At 41.3% G+C, this 21,208-nt stretch overlaps 1 protein-coding gene across 1 annotated transcript; it reads left to right on the top strand.

Moving 5' to 3' along the window:
• The first annotated feature begins 2,916 nt into the window (after positions 1-2,916).
• On the top strand, positions 2,917-8,584 carry LOC119511702 (alpha-1,3-mannosyl-glycoprotein 4-beta-N-acetylglucosaminyltransferase-like protein MGAT4E). Its single transcript, XM_037806210.1, has 3 exons — positions 2,917-3,087; positions 5,922-6,090; positions 7,434-8,584. The coding sequence occupies exons 1-3, from the start codon at positions 2,917-2,919 to the stop codon at positions 8,582-8,584; spliced, it is 1,491 nt and encodes a 496-aa protein (XP_037662138.1).
• Positions 8,585-21,208: the final 12,624 nt, after the last annotated feature.

The raw sequence follows: 21,208 nt of genomic DNA, 5'->3' as shown, positions 1-21,208 counted from the left end.
AATACCTCTTCCTCCTCCCTATCTCTTCTTCCTCTCCAGCCCAGAATCCCTTCCCTTCTGATCCAGCCCAGGGGGATCCAGGGTAACTGCAACTTCAGTCCTGGGCTTTGGTTTACTTGGGGGTGGAGCCCAGAAGTTTCCACCTGTGTCTGGGCCTCCCCACAGAGCCTCCAACCAGGCACTGGCAAATGGAACATTCCCACGGTGCTGCCAGCCCTGTCCGTGGGGGTGGGAAAGAACAGAGTTACCCACACCAGGACTTCAGGGTGTATTTCCTCCCGTTCCGGTTGGGCCACTTTAGGAGCCCTGGACTCCCAAGGAATAATCTTGTGCCACTGAGAGAAGCTGAGAGGCAGAGAGGGAAACCCAGGTTACCTCTTCATTCTGCAGCAGCCACCACCACCTCTAACTCAGGTCCCTGGGCTGAGCGGCCCCTCCCAGCATGTACTCAGGCTTTGGATATCTGGAATGTTTGGAATTTTCTGTATCTGGGATGATAAAGTCTTCTAATAGGATGAAAACAGCTGCAACACTATGTTAGAACTTAACAGATTACTACAGGTGCACCCACCAAACCCAACTGAAATTCAGTATTTAACAAAATCATGTTGAATGTCCAGCACAGGGTCTGACACACCAAATGCTAAATGCTAATTCTCTTTCTTCTTTCCCCTGGCCATGTGTGTGGAAGAGAGGCAGCAGTATGTGAACGACTAGAAACACTACAGTAACATGAATAAGATGGGGTCACAGGCTGGAAGGAATTCACTCTCTTGGACAGATCAGCCCTGTGAAGTAGGTAGACATAATTGTCACCATTTTCCACATGGAGAAGTTGAGATTCAGAAACTTTAATTAGCCAAAGCCACACAGATAATAGCAGAGCTAGGACTAGACTCTTGATCCTAGTGCCTTTTTCTTCCCCAAACCATAGCTGACTTCCCTAAAGCTGAGGAAAGGGACATAGAAGCCCCATCTCAGATCTTACCACCAGCTGCCCCTTAACCTGCCAAAATCACCTCTTCTCTCCCCTGTAAGCCAGAGTGGCATCAAACTTTTTTGACTGATCTACAGTACTTTTGTTTGCATGCCAACAAAAGTTTCACAAAATACCTACCTTTATACAATGACGCCTTTAAATGCTAGTTGAGATGAGACTCATTAAGTTGGTTTTGTTACCCAGTAATGGACTGTGACCCTCAGTTTGAAAAATACTGCTTAGAGGTTAGCTTTTCCGGCTGTTTGGGTGGATTTCAAGATACAGATCAAGAAAATACAGTAGTGAGTTTTCCCTACTCATACCCATATACTCTTGAATTTCAGCCACTGCCCTTTTCTCCCCCAAGGCATCCTCTAAGTTCCCCCAGAAAACTGTCTACATCACTACAAAATCAGTAAAAAAAAATCTCTTATCTCTTCAGTTTGGTTTTCGCTATTTATTATTTACTTCTGACATCTACTTCATTGCCCGCAGCCCTTCAACCCCAGGGATTACTTTGTACCCCATCTTTTTAGCACCTTATTCCATAGAGTTGCCCATTGTAAGACCTGGATCTTGAATGGAGTTTTCAAGTCTCCCAAGACCTGACTTAGAGCAGAGGTCAAAAACTCAAATGCCTACACAGACAGGTAAATGAATGAAGTAAGCCGGTGTCTGTGGAGAAGTGGGAAGGCTTATCCAGCTACTGGGGGTGATTATTCACTACCCAGATCAGGGTTGCAGGAAGTTTCAATTTTTCACGAAAAGCCAAAAAAATCTAATTTTTGTTGTTTTTTTAATGCGAGCTTTCCCACTTTTTAAATATTCAATATTCAATCGAATTTTTAAGAAACGCTGTATGGGCCAACCCAACGTGCTTGTGGTCAGAGATGTGTTCTGCATGGAGCCACCCAGAGAGGCTAATGAGATGATGCACTTTCGGCCTTTCAAAAGGAACAATGGTTGCCAAGGGAGCCCCAGCTGGGAGGTGCCCTGAGAGAAATGCTGGAAAGGAGGTGAGCTTCTGTCCCATCGCCAGCCTGAGTTTCTGGTTCCAGCTCCTAGGTTTAAAGGAGAACTCTGCCTTCCAGTTAAGTCTGGAGCCCACACCCAGAACATACAGAGGCCACAAGCATAGTGTTGTACATGGCCTGCCCCTAATTGCAACGTTGGTGAGGGACCTGGGGGGTGTCAGGGCTTTTTATTATTTATTTCCCCCTCTCCCTCTATATTTTGCCTCTTCTACAGCCCTCAGAGAGGCCAAGATGCAGAAAGGTTCTCAGAGTGCTGTGCATCTGTTTAAGAATACAAAAGATAAAAATTCAGGTGGGGGTATAAGAATAAGGGGAAAGGGTCCTCTTAAGTCTGAGGTGAAAGAAAGCAGTACTGCTTTCCATGGTTGAACATGGTAGTTGTTCCTTCTGATAAAAGAACTAACATTTATTGAGTGGGTGCTCCATGCCAGGCATTTTTGTATGAATGAAATCTTTTAATACTCATCAGAACTCTTGATAGGTGCCATCATTTCTTTCTTTTTATAGAGGAAGTGCTGAGTTTCAGAGAGGTTAAGTCATTTACTCAAGGTCACATGGCCAATAAGTTTAACAGAACCAGATTCTAGCCCAGGCTGTTGAGTCCAGGATCTGAGCTCTTAACCGTCACTCTTATGTTGCCCTTCTCTGCTCAGTCCTCCTGGCACTGTGTCCCCACAGTGCATGATAATTAGTCAGTGAATTAATAAATACTTGTTGAGCACATTCTTGCATCAGGTACTATGCAAAGTACTTTAGATATAGCATTGAATAAAAGTCCCTGATCTCTAAGAGCTTATAGTCTAGCCTAGTGGTAACAGACAGACAATAAAGATATAAATGAGTAAGACAGTTTCTGGTAGTAATAAAATGCTGAGGGAAATACAGCAGTAATGGGGGGACGTGATGGGAGCGGTAGTGAAAGGCTACTTTAGCCACGGTGATCTGAGGCGGGAAAGAGAACATTTGCGCTCAGATTTGAATGATAGGAAGGAGATGGCTATGCAAAAATCTATAGGGGAGAGCTCTAAGGCGAGGAATATCATATGCAAAGACCCTGAGTCAAGAAGCAACTTGGTAGGTTCAAGGTACCCCAAGAAAAGCCCCTGAAGCTGGAACCTAAAGAACGAGGGAGAGTGGGAAGTGAGAAGAAGTCAAAGAGGCAGGCAAAGGACCAGATAAGGCAGGACCTTACAGGCCATGGTAAGAAGTTTGGATTTCATCTTATTTGCAGTGGGGAGCCACTGAGAATTGTAGTCAGGGAAGGGATACCATTTGATTTACAATTTAAAAAATTTCTCTGACTTCCATGCAGAGAATACACTGCAGGAGGACAAGGTGGGGGCAAGAGACCGGATAGAAGGTAATTACATAGTCCTGGCAGAAGATGGTGACTTGGACTAACGTAAAAGAAGAGATGGTAAAAAGGGATCATATTCTGAATAAATTTTGGAGGAAAAGGTAACAACTAAATGAATTGAATGTGGAGTGTTGAGAAAGAGGAATCAAGGATGACTCCTAGATTTTTCCCCTGAGTAACTGGGCAAAGGATGGTGCTATTTATTGTGATGGAGAAAACCTGGGGAGGAAAAGATGTGGGAGGTAGGGGGAGTCTATAGTTCTATTTCTGCTGTATTAAAGTTGAGATACCTCTTATTCATCACCCAAATGGAGATGTTGAATAGCAAGGGAATTCAGAGCTCAGGATAGGGGTCAGGGTTGGAGATAAGATGTGGAAGTTACCAGTTTGTGTGTGTGTGTGTGTGTGTGTGTGTGTGTGTGTGTGTGTGTGTGTAATTAAGGCCTGGGACTGGATCAGATCTCCTAGGGAAAGTGTGTAGGAAGAGAAGAGAGCCAAGAGCAGAGCCCTAGGACACTCCTCATTTATAGGTTGGGAGGAGTATGAACCAGGATAGAAAACAGAGAAGGTATGGTCAGTGAGGCAAGAGTGATATCAGGGAAGAAAGTGTTTCAAGGAGGAGGCAGTGGTCAACCATCAAAAGCTGCAGAAAGGTTGAGTAAGATGATAACGAGAATGTGAAATGAAGAAGTGATAATAAGGGAGTTTTGCTATGCAGGATTGCAGAATAATGAGGCAGAAATTGGGGAGAACATGAATTCAGGGAAGGATTTCGTTTTTTGTTGTGGGTTTTTTTTTTTTTTTTTTCTACTGGGAGATAATTCAGCTCCTGTTCATAGTGGTGGGAATAGTTCTGTAGAGATGGAGAAATGGATAATGCCGAAGAAAACGAGGATAATTGCGGGAATAAAGAAACTTGAGAAGACGAGAGGACATGGGAGTCAGAGCATGAATGTCAGAGGGCCAGAGAGAAGGAGAGAACTTGGGAAAGATGCATGGAAGTGGCGGACATGGTGGTGAGGAGCTTGGGTAGTTCTGAGTATCTGTGTTCTCTGTTAAAAGATACTGATGCTGGTCTTTAGGATGAATAATAATAAATAGCTACCAAATGATTAAGCACTTACATATCACACATAAGCCCCATACTTGTGTACCTCTGATGATAAGTGAGTAGGTGGTTAGGACACCAGACCAGCATCACAGAGGGAGTTTAGCTCAAGGGTAGACAACTGGGAAGACCTCAGTTTATTTGCCCTGGCCTCACCCTCTTTGTTCATTTCTCCAAGAATGACTGCTCCTCATCACCCCAACTCCTCTTAATCTTTTTCTCTCTCCTGCCTCCTTCAGAAGGCTGTTGAATTCAGATAGCTAAATGAGGGCAGTCCCCCCAAAGGTAACTGGTAAACTACACAGGAGGTATAGGAGGGGATCGGAGCTATGCCTGTGGTGTTGACATCCTTTAAACTGTGATTGTGGAAGCCTTTTTATAAGTGTATGTATCTGTGTTTTTATGTTCTAGAGAAAAGAAGACTATTTCATTTTTCGTTGTCTGAACCACCTATGTGACTAAAAGATTTTGCTTAAGGAAACCAGGTAAGAAAGTTTAATCTGTAAAACCTTATTACAATATACAAATTTGATTTTCATAACTCTTTTCAAAAAACTAAGTGGGAAAGGGAGGGAGGCCTGTTAACCTCTACCAAAACACTAAACTGGCAGGGATCCATGAAAATGGGAGAGATTGGAGAATATTATGGTCTCAGGGGCATAGAAATGACTGAAATTTCTAAAATTTCTTTCCTTTTGTGTACTAAAAATGCAGGGAAAGAAACAAGAGCAGGTAACAAAGCATATTAAAGCCTTTCCTCTGATAATCTAGAAACAATCAGAGAAACCAATTCTCACCAGAGAAGACACTATCAGAGGAATTGAGTAGCATTCAAGCACTTTTGATGCTGAACTGGCCTGAATTCCAATAACCCAACATTCATGAAAGGATTTTTTACTTTAAGTTAACAGAATCATGCTCTAATTAATATCTGTATAAAAGATTAAAGGTTGGAATAAATTATTGGTATCCATTATTTTATAAAAGTAAGAAAGAAACCAAATTGCATAGCACTTAACATTTCAAGTTCAGCTATTTTAATGAATAGTTTGATTTTTGTTTTAAAAAGTGGGGAGAGGAGGGTGTGACCACCTGTTCTCAGATAAATTGGCCTCATCACTAAAGCCCCAACTGACCCTCATCCTTCTGAGTAGAAGAAACTTTGGGAAAGCAGAATCTTCAAAAATAAATCTATAAAATGAAGACAGCAAAGGTTGCCAAAGGACATCTTACTTCCTTAGGCAGGGAATAGGTCTATATTCCATCAGGTTCACCATTCATGGAAAAAAAAAAAGGCAGGCTTGAGAAATAAGTTAACAATGATAATGAGGAAGGATAGAATATGGGGCCCAAGGGTAGCGTTCCAGAGGACAAAAAGGAAGTTCTAGATATGCATGGGATGGAGAAGGTCGGCCAGCTGTACATGTTGACTTTTTCCCATAGGAACCATATCCCAATGCAGAGACCATGCGGTGTTCCATCAGGCGCTACTTCATAACCTCACTGGGCATCATATTCCTGTGGTTTTTCATCACTTTGAGAGTCCCCAGCAAGATGGAAGATAACAAAAAAGTGATGGCTATCAAACACCAAGTAGCAACTCTTGCTGTCAGTTTGGGAATTAGGACTGTAGGGTGGAAGTGGTGTAGACAGGCTGATTCTCAAAAACACTTAGGCTTTCCTTCCTCCAGTACCTTTCCTCCTGAGAGCCGGAAGTACCAAAGGGAGTTGGGGCATGTCCCTAGGCCCATTGGTTCATAAAAAAGCTGTTTTGTTTTGTTTTGTTTTGTTTTCCTTCCTTATTTGTTAAAGTAGAGAAGAGAGCAAATACTGCTTGAGCCCTGGATTCTGTGGCCAATGGCCAGACATCCTGAGAATGTCCTGGGCTTAAGGAGAATGATCCATTACACTTCTTTTCCTGTAAAAACTTATGGGAAGCCAGTAGGCCAAATTCTGTTCTTTTTATAAAAGAAGGAACATGTTTTGCCTTTGCCAATGCTCCAGGAAACCAGATACAGAAGCAGAGAGGTCCTGAGATCACTAGAAGACTGGCAGAATCTTAGCTTCAAATATATTAAAAAAATCCAGCAGAGGAGAAAAAGTGAGTGCCAAGGAAGGGAATGGGGTATCCCAGGGGAAGGAAGGACATCCAGAGAGGTAAGGAAGGTAGGAGGGAAAGAAGAAAGGGGAAGGAGAAAAGGCAGACTGTGCCCAGGAATATCTGAATACTCTCCACCAGGACAGGGGTATGAAGAAGAAGGAGGGAAAAGATAAAGTTGGTTATGATAGAAAGGGGGAATCACTGAATTTGGATTAGAAAGGGTCTTGGAGTCTCAAAGTGCAACTCCCTTGTTTTTATGGATCAGGAACTAAGCTCAGGGGTGAGGGGACTTGCTCAAGGTCAGACAATCAGTGGCAGAACTAGGAACAAGAACCTTGGGCTACTGACTTCCATGAGAAGTGCTTTTGCTAATCTACCTTCTTTAAAGGAGAGCTTTGGGAAGATGAGCTATATAAAACCAAAAAGAATTATAATAATAATAATAACTAATTATTTATTGAACACTTAAATGCAGTTCTAGGTTCAAAGAAAACTTGGAGGGACCCACAGGGACTCAGGATCACCTAAGTTAGTACTTTGCAAACTTTAACATGCACACAAATCACCTGGTGATATTGTTAAAATGCAGATTCTGATTCACTTGGTCTGAGGTGGGGCCTGAGATTCTGCATTTCTAATAAGCTTCTAGATGAGGCCCATGCCCTGGTCTAGGAACCTCACTTTTAGTGTCCAGGTCCTAAATATCCCCTCTGCTTAAGGAGGAATAGATGAGAAATAGGAGAGGAAAGAAAGGAAGAGAGAAGCTCTCAAGTAGTGTCCCAATCCCTAACCTTGGTGACAATTGTCATCACTACTACACACTGACAATTGTTCCCTATTTTACCTCTCCACAGCATGGCTGACAGTGGGGATCTCTTCCATACAACGACCAGACAGAAGCAGCCTCTCAAACACACTGATCTCCCTGTTCCGTGCTTCCTCTAGAGCTGAGAAGAAACATTTCACAGTTCTGGTCCATCTGGCAGATTCTGACCTCACCTGGCTCAGAGAAACCATTGAACATATTTCAAGCCTCTTCAGTTCACAGATCTTGGCAGGGCAGTTGTTACTGATCCATGCTCCGTCTGATGCTTACCCCACTGTGGATGGTATCAGGGACGATGCCTATCATGGGGTATTCTATCCCAAGCAGAATGTGGATCATGCCTTTCTCATGAGCTTTGCCACAAACCTCTCTGATTACTTCCTGTTAATAGAGGACAATGTCTTTTGTGCCCCCAACTTTGTCACCCACATTCATTGGAAGGTGACCACCATGAAGTCCAACTCATGGGCACTACTAGAATTCTCTAATATGGGCTTCCTTGGCAAACTCTTCCACAGCAGGGACCTCCCACTCCTGGCCCATTTCATCCTCCTCTTTTATGAGGAGAAACCCCTTGACAGGCTGATCCCTCATTTTCGTACCCTCCTGGTCCAGGAAAAAACAATCCTTTGCAGACCTTTTCTCTTCTACCACAGGGTCTTCTCCTCCACCTTTGGTGATAAACAGAAGGCCAAAGCAGTGAAGAAAAAGGACCCTGACAGTCCTCACAACCCACCTGGAACCATTTTCACTGATATGAAGGTTTTTGATATCCACTTCCCTTGGGAGGCCTACACTCTGGATGAGACATTCTTTTGGACATACAATGTTAGTGTTGGGAACCACCTGACAGTGATTTTGAACTATCCAGTGAACTTGAGAAGAGTGCAAGTGATGACAGGCTCTATCATAGGTGGGGAATATGCCCTTGAGAAGGGGCAAGTGGAGTTGGGCTATGACCCTGAGGGGATGCCCCAACACTGTACCAGCTTCACCATTCTGGACCATCTCTTAGAAGGACAGATGGATCGAGAGATAGCACTGAAACATATGGGGTCCAGCGTGAGCTGTGTGAGGCTGGTGGTGAAAGCCAGTCAAATTGGTGGTCTCATGATCAGGCATATCTACCTCTGGGAGGAAAAGCCAAAAATAAGCCCAGAGTTGAAGATAAATCAATAAGGATGTGAAAAAATTAAAATCTTGAAGCTATTTCATTACAGCCTATATGGATACCTGATAATGGGGATGCAATAGAATGAAGGGCAGAGAGAAAAGACTTTTCAGCATTCTTTTGGTGCCCAACAAGATGTTAGGAGACTATTCCTTCTTTTTTCTACCAAACAAGCACCTCTCCTAGGATATATTTTGCTGGGGCAAACATAGCTTAGCCCAATTTGGAGAAAGACTTTGGCCACTCCCAGAATCTTCAGATTCCTGGGATTCTGGAATCTGCACAAATACAGGGCATTTGTATGTGTTTTGTGTGTGCATGCACACTTATATGTCCACACCATAATCAGGGGTGGGGGTGAGGTGTAATGTGATAATAGGAAAGTGAGGACATTTTGCTTCTATCTATATCCCAAGTGCATGTCTAGGTGTAAGAAAATCATGGGAGTCCCTAGAATCAGCATCACAAGAGGCCAAGGAAGGGACTCTCCTTAGAAGTTGAACTCCTTGAAGTACAGGGAAGTAGCGGATGGACTGAGGGTAATAAAACTATTCCCTTAACTCTGCTATCCTTTTACATTCTTTCATTGTGTCAATCTATCTCCCTCATTTCCTCACCAACAAACGTGGGCCTAAGGTTTATAACTAAAGCTTGTACTTTCTCATCAGCAACTCACTCCTTAATTCCCCCATGGGCTTCTACATCCAAAATACTACTAAAACTATTTTCCCTAGATGTAATGACAAAAATACTCAAAAGCTAATGTAATCTATATATTTTTAAATACAATGACATTTTCCAGATTTCTTTCTCCTTTACTTTGCACCAATACCCAATACTAACATGTCTTCATCTTGAGAATATATATTTCCTTGACTTAAGGGATTCATTCATTCATTAGATACTTTTTAAAATAAATTTTTTATTGGAAGTTGTAGGTTTACAGAGAAATCATACAGAAAATACAGAGTTCCCATATACCCACCCTATTATTAACACTCTGCATTACTGTACCTTTGTTACAATTGGTGAAAATATTATTATAATTGAACTATTAATTATAGTCCATAATTTACATCAGGGTTCACGGTGTTGTACACTCATATGTTGTTGTTGTTTATTCTAGTAATATTTAACCTAAAATTTCTATTTTTAAACATAATATATAATTCAGTGGTGTTAATTTCATTCACAATATTGTGCTGCCATCACCAACATACATTACCAAAACATTTCCATCACCCCAAACAGAAACTCTGTACTAATTAAGCATTGACTCCCCATTCCCTACCACCACCCCAGACCTGATAAAACTGTATTTTAGTTTCTGACTCTAAGAATTTTCTTCTAATTATTTCATATCAATGATATCAGCAATATTTGTCCTTCTGTCTGCTTTACTTCACCCAACAAAATGTCTTCAATATTCATCCATGTTGTCACTTGTATCAGAACTTCATACCTTCTAATGGCTGAATAATATTCCATTGTATGTATATACCGTATTTTGCTTATCCATTCATCTGTTGATGGGCACTTGGGTTGTTTTCATATTTTGGCAATTGTGAATAATACTGCTGTGAACATGAGTGTGCATATCTGAGGCCCTGCTTCCAATCCTTTTGGGTATATACCTAGCAGTGGGATTGCTGGGTCATATGGTAGTTCTATACTTAACTTTCTGAGGAACCAACAAACTGTTTTTCATAGCAGCTGCACCATTTTACATTCCCACCAACAATGAGCAAGTGTTCCTATTCCTCACATCCTCCCAAAAACTTATTATTTACCATTTTTAAAGAGTTTCTCTTTTATTGTTGATTTGAAGGATTTCTTTATATATTTTAGGAACTGAACTCTCTATCAGATAGATGGTGTGCCAGTTTGAATGTATTATGTCCCCCAAAACGCCATTATCTTTGATGCATTCTTGTGTGGGCAGATGTAGCAGTGTTGATTAGATTCTAATTCTTCAAGCGTTTCCATGGAGATGCAAACCACCCAACTGTGGGTGATGACTCTGACTCTGACTGGATAGTTTCTGTGGAGGTGTGGCTCCGCCCATTCAGCATGGGCCTTGATTAGTTTACTACACAAGCTCAGACAGAAGGAGCAAGCTTGCTACAGGAATGAAGAATGCACAGGAGCTGGGAGAGGAACTGCAGTTTACAGAGACATTTTGGAGACGGCCTTTGAAAGCAGACTTTTGCTCTGGAGAAGCTAAGAGAGGACAAATGCCCCAAGAGCAACTGAGAGGGACATTTTGGAGAGAAGCTGAAACCTAGAGAGGAACGTCCTGGGAGAAAGCCATTTTGAAACCAGAACTCTGGAGCAGACGCCAGCCACATGCCTTCCCAACTAACAGAGGTTTTCCGGACACCATTGGCCATCCTCCAGTGAAAGTATCCAAATGTTGATGACTTACCTTGGACACATTATGGCCTTAAGACTGTAACTGTGTAACCAAATGAACCCCCTTTTATAGAAGCCAATCCGTTTCTGGTGTTTTGCATTCCAGCAGCATGAGCAAAGTAGAACAGGTGGTGTTTCAGTTTGCTAAAGCTGCTGGAATGCAATATACCAGAAATGGATTGGCTTTGACAATGGGGGTTTATTAGGTCACAAATTTACAGTTCTAAGGCCATGAGAATGTCCCAACTAAAAGAATAGGATCATGTCATCTGAAAATAGGACAATTTTTACATTTTCCTTTCTAATATGGATGACTTTTATTTTTCTTGCCTAATTGCTCTGGCTAGATATTCCACTACAATGTTGAGTAATATTGTCTTGTTCCCTATCTTTTTCCTGATCTTAGAGAAAAAGCTTTCAGTCTTTCACCTTTGAGAATGATGCTAGCATGTTAGCAGCGGGTGTCTTATATATGCTCCTTATCATGTTGAGGAGGTTTCCTTATATTCCTACTTTTCTAAGTGTTTTTTATCAAGATGGAGTGCTGGACTAAGTCAAATGCTTTTCAGCCTCAATTGAGATGACTGTATGTTTTTCTTTCCTTCATTCTATTAATGCTGTGCATTACATTTTTTATTATGTTGAACCATACTTACATATGTGAGATAAATCCCACTTGATTTAATTCTCGTATAATTCTTTTACTGTGTTGTTGGATTCAGTTTGCTAGTATTCTGTTGGGATTTTTGCTTCTATATTCATAAAGAATATTGACACAAATTTCTTTTCTTGTGGTATCATTAACTGGCTTTGGCATTAGGCTGATGTTGGCTTCATAAAATGAGTTAGGAGTGTTCCCTCCTCTTAGCAATTCTTTGGAAGTTTTTGAACAGGATATGTGTAAATTCTTCTTGGAATGTTTGGTAAAATTCACTGTGAAGCCATCTGGTTCTGGGCTTTTCTTTATTAGGGGTTTCTTCATTGCTAATCACTTGGTTTACTTGTTATTGGCCTGTTGAAATCTTCTGTGTCTTCTTGAGTCAGAGTACATGGTTTGTATGTTTCTAGGAAGTTGTCCATGTCATCTAGGTTATCACTTAGCATGCAGTTATCCAAAGTGTACAATCAGTTGTTCACAGTACCATCATATAGCTGTGCATTCATCTTCACAATCAATTTTTGAACATTTTCATTACACCAAAAAAAAAAAGGATAAAAATAAAAGTAAAAAAGAACACCCAAAATATCCCACACCCTCCAATCACACCCTATTATTCATTTAACTTTTGTCCCCATGTTTCTACTCATCTGACCATACACTGGATAAAGGAAGTGTGAGCCACACAGTTTTCACAATCCCCAAGTGATTTTAATATGATGTCAAGGTTGAGAATTATTACTGTAAATAGGAATTTTTTAGGTATGATTTTTAAATTCAATTTTATTGAGATATATTCACAAACTATACAGTAATCCACAGTGTACAATTATTGTCCATTTCATCTAGGTTATCTGATGTGTTGGCATAAAATTGTTCATAGTATCACCTTATAATCCCTTTTATTCCTGTGGACTCTGTAGTAATGTCCTGCTTTCATTTCTTCTTTTTAAATTCAATTTTATTGAGATATATTCACATACCATACAATCATCCAAAGTGTACACTCAGTTGTTCACAGTAACATTATATAGTTGTGCATTCATCACCACAATTTTTGAAAATTTTTATTACCACACACATACAAAAATAAGACTAAAAATTTAAAAAGAATACCCAAAATATCCCATACCTTCATCCTTCCCTATTAGTCATTTACTTTTTGTCCTCCTTTTTCTATTCATCTCTCCATACAGTGGATAAAGGGAGTGAGAGCCAAAAGGTTTTCACAGTCACATGGTCACACAGCATAAGCTATTGTATTAGTTAGGGTTCTCTAGGGAAACAGAATCAATGAGAGATATCTATGAATATAAGACTTATAAAAGTGAGTCATGCAACTGTGGGTATGCACGAGTCCAAATTCCATAGGGCAGGCAGCAAACTGGCAACTCCAATGAAGATGTTCAATGAACTCCTCAGGAAACGAACTGGCAACTTCGACGAACTCCTCAGGAAGTGAACTGGGATCTTTGACGAATGTGTTCAATGAACTCAGAAAACGAACTGGCAACTTTGATGAACTCCTCAGAAAATGCTTCGCTGTCAGCTGAAGAAGAAGTGAAGGTCCTCTATCTGTCTCACTTAAAAGTCTTCAACTGATTGATTGGATTAAATCCAGACAACTGCATTCTCTCATTGTGGAAGACATGCCCTTCGGTGAGTCATCAGTGACAGCTGTAGCCAATTGACTGATGATTTAATAAACCAGCCTATTGGTTTATTAACCAGTTACAAACATCATTTCAGCAATGGTTAGGCCTGTGCTTGCTTGACCAGACAGCTGGGTACCATCACCTGGCCAAGTTGACACATGAACCTAACCATCACAGCTATGTAGTTACACAATCATCTTCAAGAATAAAGGGAACTGGGTTGAAGTTTCCTTCTAGCTATTCCAATACATTAAAAACTAAAAGGGGATATCTAGATAATGCATAGAAAGAACCTCCAGAATGACCTCTAGACTACATTTGAAATCTGTCAGCCACTGAAACTATTTTGTTTCATTCCTCTTCCCCCTTTTGGTCCAAGAAGGCTTTCTCAAGCCAATGCCAGGGCCAAGCTCATCCCTGCAAGTCATGTTCCACATTGCCAGGGAGATTTACACTCCTGGGAGTTGTGTCCCATGTTGGGGGAAGGGCAGTGAGTTTACTTGCAGAGTTGGCTTAGAGAGAGAGGCCACATCTGAGCAACAAAACAGGTTCTCTAGGGGAGACACTTAGAGACAATTTTAAGTAGGCTTAACCTCTCCTTTGCAGTAACAAACTTCATAAGGGCAAGCCCCAAGATCGAGGGCTTAGCCTTCTAAATTGGTAGTCCCCAAAGCTTGTGAGAATATCATTAATTCCCCAAGTAGGGAAGTTTACTATTTCCTTCTGCCCTTCTCTCTTTCTCTTCCTTCTGGGAACCCCATAATGTGTATATGGGCATACTTGATGGGGTCCCATGAAATTCTTAGGTTTTTTCCACTTTTTAAAATTCTTTTTTTTTTTCTGCTCCTAAATCTGAATCATTTCAGTGGTTTTTCTTTGAGTTTACTGATTCTTTCTTCTGCCATCTCCAATCTGCAGTTGAAACCATCTAGAGAATATTTCATTTCACTTATTGTGGTCTTCAATTCCAGTATTTCTGTTTGCTTCCTTTAAAAAATTTTTCCTTATTGAAATTTTCATGTTCATTTATTGTTTTCCTGATATCCTTTAGTTCTTTGTCTATGTTTTCCTTTGCCCCTTTGAGCATATTGAGGATCATTTTTTTAAAGGCCATGTCTGGTATATCCACAGTCTGATGTTCTTTGTTGATGGTTCCTGATTTTTTTCTTGTTCTTTTGAATGGACCATCACTTCCTGTCTCTTTGTCTGATAATCTTTGTTGTACAATGTACATTTTAACTTTTTAAAGTTTTAACCCTGGAATTTAGGCTCTGGGCCCTCTGTTCCTTAAGTTTATATCCAGCTAATGATACGACAGAGATTTTCTTAAGTGCCAGGAGCTAACAAAAACAAACAAACCCAAGTGAAAAACACCTTTCATAGTCTGCAGATTGGCTCTGCATTGGCTGATGTTCTACCTCAGTATTTAGGCCTCTTATCAAGATCAACCCTAGGCAAATATGAAGTACAGGGTCCTCTCAGTCTTTTTGAGCCTGCTTCTTTTCCTGGACTTGCACTTGCTGTTGGCCTTAGGAATTCCTCCATTTAGATAATTCTAATGCCTCTCTACTCTCTAGGAAATAGACTTTCTCCCCTACCTGGTTGCTCTATTGTATGACTTAAAGCAGGTAATCCCTTGACCCAGGCCACTTTGACTTAATTGTTTCTTACCCTTCTTTAACTCTCTGTAAGCTGATTCTGCCTGCAGGGCAAATTATGGAAGGGCAAGCTGGAGATGCATTTTCCTGGTTCTGTCTTTCATGCTGCCACCAGATAGACTGGCCTGGACATCCAAGGCACCCCACTATGTGTATACTGGTTTCTGTGCTGTCTCTGGAACTAGGAAACATAATGGGAGCACAGGCTGACTCCACAATGTCCCAGGAAGAGGGTGGGAGAGGGGCCAGAAGTGTGCTACAAGTTTCTCCTAGCTATGTTAAAAACTGCGTTTTCGATTCAGCCATCACTCAGTTACTGCAACCCTTTAACTCTTTTCCTCAGTTTTGAGTAAGATAGGCCTGGCAGTTTTTGTTAGTTGCTCACAGATTATATGGGACAATGGCACCCTGAAGCATCTTACACCATCTTGGTCAACTGCAATCCATTCAAACATTAGATAATTTTTTGAGGTGCCTGTGATATGCCAGGTGCAAAAACAAACAAACAACAAACAAACAAACAAAAGCACCACTGTCTTTGAAGAGGTCTGATCAGGGGGAGGGATATAGACAAGTGTGTGTTAAGCATCATGATTGGATTAACTATATGTCCTTTGGAAGAAGAAAACTCTTTTCATTCTTAGAAGGAAAACATTTTGTAAGAGGTGACATCTAAACCTAGACTTGCCAGGTAGTTATGAAGATAGTTAGGTGATAGGGAAAGGGAAGAAAGAGAGAAAGGAGAAGAGAGAATATTCAAAGAAATAATTGCTGAAAACTTTTTCAATTTAATGGAGGACATGCATATACACATCCAAGATGTTCAACAAATTCCAAATAGGATAAAACCATATAGACCCATACTGCACCATGTTATAATCAAATTGCTAATGCTGCCATTATGCAAAATACCAGAAAAGGATTGACTTTTATAGAGGGGTTTATTTGGTTACAAAATTACAGTTTTAAGGCCATGAAGTGTCCAAGGTAAGGCATCAACAATAGGGTATCTTCACTGAAGGATGGCCAAAGGGGTCTGATAACCTCTGTTAGCTTGGAAGGCACGTGGCTGGATCTGCTTGCTCCCAGGTTGCATTTCAAAATGGCGTTCTCCAAAATGTCAGTGTCAGCTTCTAATGGCCATCTTCAAAATGTGTATCTCAGGTGCAGCAAAATCCTTCTGTCTGAACTCTTATATAGGGCTCTAGTAAACTAATCAAGGCCCATGCTGAATGGGAAAGGCTGTGCCTCCATGGAAATTATCTAATCAGAGTTATCACCCACAGTTGGGTGGGTCACACCTCCATGGAAACAACCTAATCCAAATGTTCCAACTTAATCAACACTAATACATCTGTCCCCACAAGACTGCATCAAAGAACATGGCTTTTTCTGGGGGATATAATATACACAAACCACTACAACTGCCAAAGATAAAAGAAATTCTGAAAGTTGCAAAAGAGAAGCAATCTGTCACATACAAAAGTGCCTCAATGAGATTAAGTGCCATTTTCTCATTGGAAACCATGGAAGAAAGAAGTAGTGGGAAGACATATTGAAAGCAGAAAGCAAAAAGTTGCCAACCAAAAATTCTATATCTGGCAAAACTGCATTTCAAAAATGAGGGAGACATTAGTACATTCCCAGATAATGATGAGGGAGTTCATCATCACTAGACAGACCCTACAAGAAATGCTAAATTAGGGAGTTCTGCAGGTTGAAAGGAAAGGACACTAGACAATTGACTGAAGTCGCATGAATAAATAAAGATCTCCAGTAAAGATAATTACATGGGTAGATATAAGTCCCACTACTGTTTTTTTGGTCTATAACTCCACTTTTTATGTCCTACAAGATCAAAAAGGCATATGCATAAAATGTAATGGTAAGTTAATGGTTTGGGGTTCATAATGTATAGATATGTTATTTGTGACAAGAATTACATAAAGGTGGGGGAATGGATGGGTATAAGAACATAGTTTATGTATGCTGTTGAAGTTAAGTTGATATCTATGCAAACTATATTGTTATGGATTTAAATTTAAGTCCCATGATAACCAGAAAGAACATATCAGAGAATATGCAAGCACACAGAGACAAAAAGACAAAAAGCAGAGTACTGATTTCCAAGGTTGTGGGTAGGTGTAATGGAGAGTTAATGTAAAATGAGTGTAAGATTTCTGTTTGGGGCAAAGGGAAATTTCTCATAATGGATGGGCAACACTGTGAATGTGATCCATTTCACTGAATGGTGTACTTGGGAGAAGTTGAGATGGGAAGATTTATGTTGTATGTATGTTTCAACATTTTTTTTAAAAAGAGATAATGACAATGAAATACCATATGTGATATAGATGGGATTTAAGAATGGAGGAGAGGAAGGCAGGGCTAGATGGTGGCATAGGGAGGTGTGGAATTTAGTTAGTCCCCTAGAGCAACTAGTAAATAGCCAGGAACAACTAGAAAATAGTCTGGAACAACTGATGGGTGTGTGCGCCAGTTTGTATACATTATGTCCCCCAGAAAATGCCATGTTCTTTGATGCAATCTTGTGGGGGCAGATGTATTAGTGTTGACTAGATTAGAATTTCTTGAGTGTTTCCATGGAGATGTGACTCAATCAACTGTGGGTGGGACCGTTCATTGCATTATTTCTATGGAGGTGTTGCCCCATTCAGGGTGAGTCTTTATGGGATCACTGGAGTACTTTAAAAGAGCCACCCCAGCCCAGACACAGAGCAGCTGTGAGTTACATTTTGGAGAGCAACTGAGAATGGCATTTTGAAGAGGAGCTGCAGCTAAGAAAGGACAAAATGCCCCAAGAGCAAAATTTTGGAGAACGCCACTTTGAAACAACCTGGGAACAAGCAGATACCAACCATGTGCCTTCCATGCTAACAGAGGTTTTCCAGACCCAGTGACCATCCTTCAGTGAAGGTACCCTATTGATGCTTTACCTTGGACACTTTATTGCATTCAGACTATAACTATGTTACAAAATAAACCCCCTTTATAAAAGCCCACCCATTTCTGGTGTTTTTCATTCTGGCAGCATTAGCAAACAGGAACAGGGGGACATCCGTGATTGGACAACATGTACACCAGTCAGGAATGGGTGGAATGACTGAGCTCACAGCATAGAACTGTAAGAAAAGCTGCCCAAAATGTGGAGCCGGTGCCCCTCCCCCAGCGGCACGGCAGGCTGAGTTGCAAAACTTTGTGGAAAAAAGCAGTCTCTGCTGGGAGCAAAATGTATCTTAACCAAGCCCCAATTTCAATTTTAATTAACAAATTTGGACTACTGAATACAGGCTATGAGCACAGATAAACCCAGAACAAGAAGGAAAGGGTACCACAGGTTTATCCTGGCAGAGAGGAAGTGGGGCTGATGGAAAAAAAATACATAAATAAAAACAGGCTTTTGGAGTCCACTGAGATCAGAATACTAGAAAAGGGCTGTGTCCCAAGAAAAGGGGCACATGGAACTGGGTACCAACTGCTGTTCTTGCCTGGTGAACTGGAGGGCTGGAGACTAGCTCTGAAAAAGGGACTTCTTGTTTTTCTCCTTTTTTCTCTCTCTCTCATTCTAAGTAGCTCATTTGAGAAAGCTTAAGGCATTTTCAATAGTCAGCTCTGACCCAGGCAAGGGTGGAGTTAATAGAGAGAGTCAAAGGAAAAAAACAAGTGTAGAACAATTCCCTAAGGGGATTATCTTCCATAGGAAAAGGAAGGGGGGCAAGACCCAGCTCAAATGGCTGCCCTCCCCCGGAGAACTCAGACCCCAGGGCAGGGCCTGCTTGGGGTGAGGGGTGGGGAAGAAAGTGCTTAAGCTTGGTTTCTGAAACCCACAGTCTCTGGCTCAGACAGGGTCCACTGAGAATTAAATACATTTCACCTCTTTATGCTGGTGGGGAGCTACAGGATGACAAGAGCCATCTGCTGGACAGGATAGGAAAAGCACAGAGTCTAGAGGCCTCACAGGAAAGCCTGACAACATGATGAATCTCACCCTCAGGGAATCCTGATACTGAATACAACCTCCTCCTGAGACCTGGGCCTGTCTGGTCTGGGAAAATCTGACTGGGGTAATCAAGAAAACCAGATACCTAGACAACAGAAAATTATAGATCACATTAGAAAGAGTGAAGACATGGCCTGGTCAAAGGAACAAACTTGCACTTCAACTGAGATACAGGAATTGAAACAGCTGATTATTAAACAAATCAATTCAAAAATCAAATCAATGAGTTGAAGGAAGATATGGAAAAAGAGATGAAGGATATAAAGAAGACATTGGGCAAACAGAAGGAAGAACTCTAAAGTTTGAAAAAACAATTGGCAGAATTATGGGAATGAAAGGCCCAATAGAAGAGACGAAAAACACAATGGAGACATACAGCAGTGGATTTGAAGAGGCAGAAGAAAGTATCATGAACTGGAGAACAGGACATCTGAAATCCTACACACAAAAGAACAGATAGGGAAAAGAACAGAAAAATATGAGCAGGGTCTCAGGGAACTGAATGACAACATGAAGTGCATAAATGTACGTGTCATGTGTGTCCCAGAAGGAGAAGAGAAGGGAAAAGGGGCAGAAGCAATAATAGAGGAAATAATCAATGAAAATTTCCCATCTGTTATGAAAGACATGAAATTACAGATCCAAGAAGTGCAGCATACCTGAGATGACTGACCCCAAGACACTTAACAATCAGATTATCAAATGTTAAAGACAAAGAGAGAATTCTGAAAGCACCAAGAGTAAAGCAATCCATCACATACAAGGGAAGCTCAATAAGACTATGTGCGGATTTCTCAGTAGAAACCATGGAGGTGAGAAAGCAGTGGTATGGTATATTTAAGATACTGAAAGAGAAAAACTGTGAACCAAGAATTCTATATCCAGCAAATCGGTCCTTCAAAAATGAGGGAGGGAGGCAGGGCAAGATGGTGGCATAGAAAGGAGTGGAAGCTAAGTAGTCCCCCTGGAACAACTACAAAAAACCAGAAACAACTAGTAAATAATCCAGAATAACTGTGGGGGGACAAACGAGACCATCCACTCATCATACACCAACCTGAATTGGGAGGAATGCCTGAGAACACAGCATAAAATCTGTAAGTAAAACCTGCGGATTCAAGTCGCAAGACCCCCTCCCCCATAGCCCAAGCTGCAAAGCCTCATGGTGCCAGAGAGAAGCTCTCTCCCAGCAAGCAAATATAGCTCAGCGGAGCTCCAACTGGGGTTTTAAGTAGCGAGTGTGAACTGCTCACTACAGGTACGCATCCCCCAAAAACAGACAGAGGCTTTGGGTGACGACTGACCTTGGAGAGCCAGAGGGTCACCTTGGACTGGGTCTGAAGGGGACTATCTGTTTCTTTTTCGGCTCAGTGGAGAAAGCCCCAGTCATTTTCAGTTTCCAGGGCTGTGACTCGGGGAAGGGTGGAGACAGCACAAGCAGAGAGACAGACCATTGAAATGCTAATGACCTCCACCTGGGGGGTCTGTCTTCTCTAGGAGGAAAGGGGTGGGGCCCTTTCCATTCAGAACCAGACCCCAGAGCCTGGGGGAACACAGCCACACCTCCTCACACCAGTCAAGAATTATAGGCTAACAGGCGTCACCTGCTGGGCAGAAAAGCACAGTGACTTGAGGCATCACAGGGTGGAGCAATTTTCCAAGAACACACCCTCAGGGAAACCAGATACTGAATATTTCTTCCCTCTGGGACCTGAGCCTGTTCTGGTCTGGGAAAACCTGATTTGGATAAACAAGGAAACCATGCCTACACAACAGAAAGTTACAACCTACACTAAGAAAAACAAAGTTATGGCCCAGTCAAAGGAACAAACGTACACTTCAACTGAGATACAGGAATTTAAACAACTAATGCTAAATCAAATCAAAAAGTTTAGAAAAGATATTGCAAAAGAGATAGAGGCTGTAAAGGAAGCACTGGGCATATATATGGCAGAAATCAAAAGTTCAAAAAAACAACTAGTAGAATCTATGGAAATGAAGGGCACAACACAGGAAATGAAAGACACAATGGAAACATACAACAGCAGATCTCAAGAGGCAGAAGAAAACACTCAGGAACTGGAGAACAAAACACCTGAAAGCCTACACGCAAAGGAGCAGATGGAGAAAAGAATGAAAAAATATGAGCAACGTCTCCGGGAACTCAAGGATGAAACAAAGTACAATGATGTACGTATCATTGGTGTCCCAGAAGGAGAAGAGAAGGG

The sequence above is a fragment of the Choloepus didactylus genome, chromosome 2 (assembly GCF_015220235.1).
Source record: "Choloepus didactylus isolate mChoDid1 chromosome 2, mChoDid1.pri, whole genome shotgun sequence".
In the NCBI taxonomy this organism is placed as follows: domain Eukaryota; kingdom Metazoa; phylum Chordata; class Mammalia; order Pilosa; family Megalonychidae; genus Choloepus; species Choloepus didactylus.
Note: the sequence above shows the minus strand (reverse complement) of the source record. Positions and strands in the feature narration are given on the sequence as shown.